Source organism: Pygoscelis adeliae, unplaced genomic scaffold, assembly GCF_000699105.1.
Source record: "Pygoscelis adeliae isolate BGI_AS28 unplaced genomic scaffold, ASM69910v1 Scaffold197, whole genome shotgun sequence".
Classification (NCBI taxonomy): Eukaryota; Metazoa; Chordata; class Aves; order Sphenisciformes; family Spheniscidae; genus Pygoscelis; species Pygoscelis adeliae.
In genome coordinates, this window is record NW_008825105.1 from 659913 (window position 1) to 664091 (window position 4179).

Below are 4179 nucleotides of genomic sequence, written 5' to 3' on the forward strand. Positions count from 1 at the left end.
CAATCTCTCCCTTTGAGCCACGCTTGTCAGCACCTTCCTCAGAAGACCTGCAGGGATCAGTTAGCCCAAATATCTGATGCAGAAACAAAATAGCGATCTTTGTTTTCTATCCCCTATGTTAGCTTTTGAGATTAAACCCAGTTTTATTTAAGTATTTTTTAAATGTTGGTATTTCGGAAATGTTTTAAATTAATAGTCTGTGCTATAGTTAGAGATAGATATATCTATATCTTTTTAGGTCTGTCCTTCCTGTAAAACTTGCCTCCCTGTAACTTTACTGGTTGAGATTTTCCTGGAGATTGAATTTTGCTACTCTATTGGTTGTTTTAATCGTTTGTTAACAGCCTCTTCTGTTGAAAGGTATTAATTAAATCTCACCACTAGTAAGAAGGGAGATCGCGTGTGTGATCTCTGTGGCAATATGTAGCACAGTTCTTTATGATCTCTATATCCTGCTGTCTTCTGATGTTTGGAAAGCCTCAGCTTCACTGTTTTTAATAAATACTTCTGATAACTAATACATAAGAAAAAAAATCCCCTATATTTAAAAAAAATTCTTTAGTTGTAATTACTCATGCTCTTCCTTCACCTTCCACTTTGGAATTGGAATAACCGCATCTGTTGCCCGAGTCTGCTTAGGCAAAGGGTAAAATTTAACTAGTTGTCTTTTGGGTTTATATCTGTCACCTCCATGGAGATTAAGGAAGTAGCTTACATCTACCGTGAGGACAGGGAATAAACAAGTAGGTCTGAAAATGCATTGGACGTTTTCCTCTGTAAATAGCTGATAATTAAATGAGGAACAATTTAGACCATGGTTTCCCAACAACCTGTTTTAAAGTCACTTACTAGTTTAGGACATAGGGCGGTGCTCAGTGCAGAGGTTACAGACTGGCTCCTCCTGGTGACACTGGTTATAACGGCTGGATTGGCGCAGTCTGTGATGCAGTGGCATTTAAAAAGTAAATTACTTGAGGGAAGCCAAGAAGATGCTTTGAAAGTTTGGGGTGGGGTTTTTTTTTTCTTGTTGTGTTTTGGTTTTGGTCTTTTTTTTCCTGGGGGAGCTTCTACATGCACAGACATGAGAGGAACAGTAAATGAAAATGGCCTCTTCCCTAATAATTTTTGTTTTGTCTCTTAGTTTCCATCAGTGCTGAACAGTCATGGCCCATTTACTCTGTCTGGACTGGATGGACCCTCTACCCCCGGCCCATTTTCCCCTGATCTACAGAAGACATAGCACATGAACTCACGGAAAGGACATATTGGCAAGCAAGGGAAAGATATGACACTTATATTTAACCATGTTTTTTAAATGAGCAATTTATAATTCCACAGAGATTATCAACAATCATAGTTTTTGCCATTCCCAAATAAAATGCCTTTTTTGCAGAATTCCCTTTTTTGAAGACCCAGGTTGGGAATGTATATGCAAACGCCTTAATAGGAGCTGAAGCTCCAGTCTCTTCTCTTCCCTCCTTGGTTTGGAAGACTTCACTATGGTTAAAGGGAGTTTCGGTTGGTCTTGCAGTAACTGAGTCTGCACTGATTGCAGTAAACGGCGTCAGAGAAGTCTTTTCTCTGTGACTCTTGGAAAAACCCTCTGTTCTGCTTCCTGTGCTTGGCAAGAAGAAACCTAATCCTGATCGAAGCTGGCATTCCAGGAGATGCTTGGGAAAGGGGTGTGTGCATCAGCTTTGCCTTGGGGCCCGATAACTTCTGCAGCAACAAAACAGCCCGCGTCTTTTCTGCTGTAAAAACATCTTGTCTTTTTGCAGGGAGAAATTTTCAAGGACTATTCAATGGTTGCGTTACAGAGATACGGACAATTTTTGAATGGCATTGTATACCGACAGTCCAGCCCCCCGGAGAAGTGGTCTGGCTAGCTTCTGGATGCTTCCCTGCTCTCCCTTCGGTGAGGAGGCAAGGTCTGGAGACGAATGGTGGGATTAGTTCCTTTCAGTTCTCAGAAAGTTTGAATGCTGAAGTCCAAACATTTCTTGTGCCAGAGACCTGTTACAAAGCCTGTAATGTCACTGCTAGAAGATGAGCAGGATGGTGGATTTTACATGAGGTTTTGAGGGTATGTCTGCATTTGGTGAGGTTGCTGCCTGATGCTAGAGTTTCAGACCCAAACAGTGGGTGAGAACACTAACATCTGAGCATTAACTTTACTGCTCTTTTCCCACCGTTGAAGTGGAGAAGCTCCTCTTCTACCAGCTCTTATCTCAAGTTTTGCTTTAGCTCTATTGCTTTTTTTGTTTGAGGAAGCACTCAGACCCAAAATAAGTTAGGCTCAGTGTGTACAGCTCGCTGAGTTGATACCACGGTGTATCAACCTTACTGTAAATTTGCGCTTGCGTTGCTTTTCTTGGTGGCCATGTGTGTATGGATTAATACAAGATTAGTTTCCAGAGCAATTTGAAACACTGATGAAATGAAATTTGTAGTTAGATTTTTACACCTCAGGAGGCCTTTTAAGAGAACTGAGGAATGAAAGGAGAGACTCTCCTCTCACGGCCCCCCAGAGACTGGATGTCTTGGTCTGTTGGTGCTGGGCGGTGTGCCCTTCCACTTTGGGCGTCTGATGTCAGGCAGCAACTTCTGTTTGCTACTGTGTACGCTGAGTTGGTGACGTAAGATAATCTCCATAGAATGCCCACTCGAAAACAGATGGAGACCATCTCTTCTCTTTGGCATCCTCACTGCCTGTCTTCAAAGTTTTGATGAGCAGAGGAAGATTGTACCTTTACAGCAAGAGGAGCTGACAGTGTACGCTGTATATATTGCACCTGTCTTACGGATAAGTGGTGAACTCGAGCTTTCCAGAGTTTTCCTTTTGCCACTTATGCAGACTCTGAATTCACTTTAAAGCGTATGACAATACCCAAGACTTAATTTACTGCAGTGACGTTACCTTTCTATATTCTAGCATTGAAATATGTAAACCACTGAGTATGTTCCTGACATGACACCCGGACAGGTGGGTGTAATGGAGTTGCTTTGTGGGCATTGTTCATCCAGAAAGTCCCCTGCCCGGTGGGAGGTGGGAGAAAAGAATATGCCTGTCTGTAGGTGGAGGTAGCAGGGAGTGAGCTCATGTAGTGAACCGTCTTCCTGTTCGGTTACGGCAGAGGCATAATTCTGCTTCGCGTTTTAGACATCAGCAGATGCGGGATAAAGTTCCTGTGCCAGCGGCTCTTAAAATGACAATGTGCAATATTGACCTTTTTTTTTTTTTTTTTAAATGCAGAAAGCAAGCTGCAGATCATAATTAAGAGCAGGCATCTGGAATTTTCTGGTTTGCATGATGGCTTATGAGTCTGCTCTAGAAAATATATATAGCTATAAATAAATAGCAGCACTTTTAATGGTTGTTTTAGGTTGGCCAATTTTATGCCCACCAAGCGTGTGGACTTGAGAGCAACATTGCAGACGAGGATTAGAATTTAAAAATAATGAATGAGCACTAAAGACTTGCAATTTAATTGCTTCCCTTTCCTTGTCCCCTATGGAGAAAAGCCAAGTTTATTTGTTTAAAAAAGTTGTGTATGTGCACACGTGCACTTAATTTTTTGTAAACTGTATCACTTTCAGCATAGGTATGCAAGAGAACCAAACGCTAACGTAGCTTGTCAGTCGTGCTTGGCCTCGTTTCATGCTCTTCTCCAAGTAGCTTTGTAAGATTGCACTGCCGTAGCTGGCTGATGAGATACACATTCACCTTCGGGAGTACCTTCTTCAGAGAAAGAGAATATGAAAACGCAGCCTGTATGTGTTGGTTTCAGTCTGGCGATATCCAGCTTCCTGATGGCACTGAGAAGATGATTGCTTTTGCTTCTTAAGCACCTGCCTAGGAAAACAGAAGTCCCATATAGGATTATAATCTCGGGAGGCAGTTGGGAAAGCGAGTTGAAAGGGGAGGGGAGGTGGGAGAGGAGAGCCTTGCTCACCTTTTCTCCATTACAACTTTCAGGTCACTTAAGGTAATATTATCTTGTATATATGCTGCCTCATTAAACACACATTTACTAACAAGTATATAACTGCCAGCTTTTTTGGATCACATTCCTGACAGAGCACGGTGTCACTGTGACTTCTTGCAGCTTGGTTATGTGAATTGCTGGTATTTTACTAGCTCACTTCAGGAGCAGTTTGCAGCTCGTTGCAACTTGTTTT

General features: G+C 42.0%; 1 protein-coding gene across 1 annotated transcript in view; it reads left to right on the forward strand.

Moving 5' to 3' along the window:
- The window catches only part of ELK4 (ELK4, ETS-domain protein (SRF accessory protein 1)), a 7526-nt gene extending 4314 nt beyond the window's left edge, over window positions 1-3212 (forward strand). Inside the window, exon 5 of the mRNA XM_009327358.1 lies at window positions 1140-3212. Within this exon, the coding sequence (XP_009325633.1) occupies window positions 1140-1240 (101 nt within the window). The 3' untranslated portion in view covers window positions 1241-3212. The remainder of the gene's footprint in view (window positions 1-1139) is intronic.
- Window positions 3213-4179: the final 967 nt, after the last annotated feature.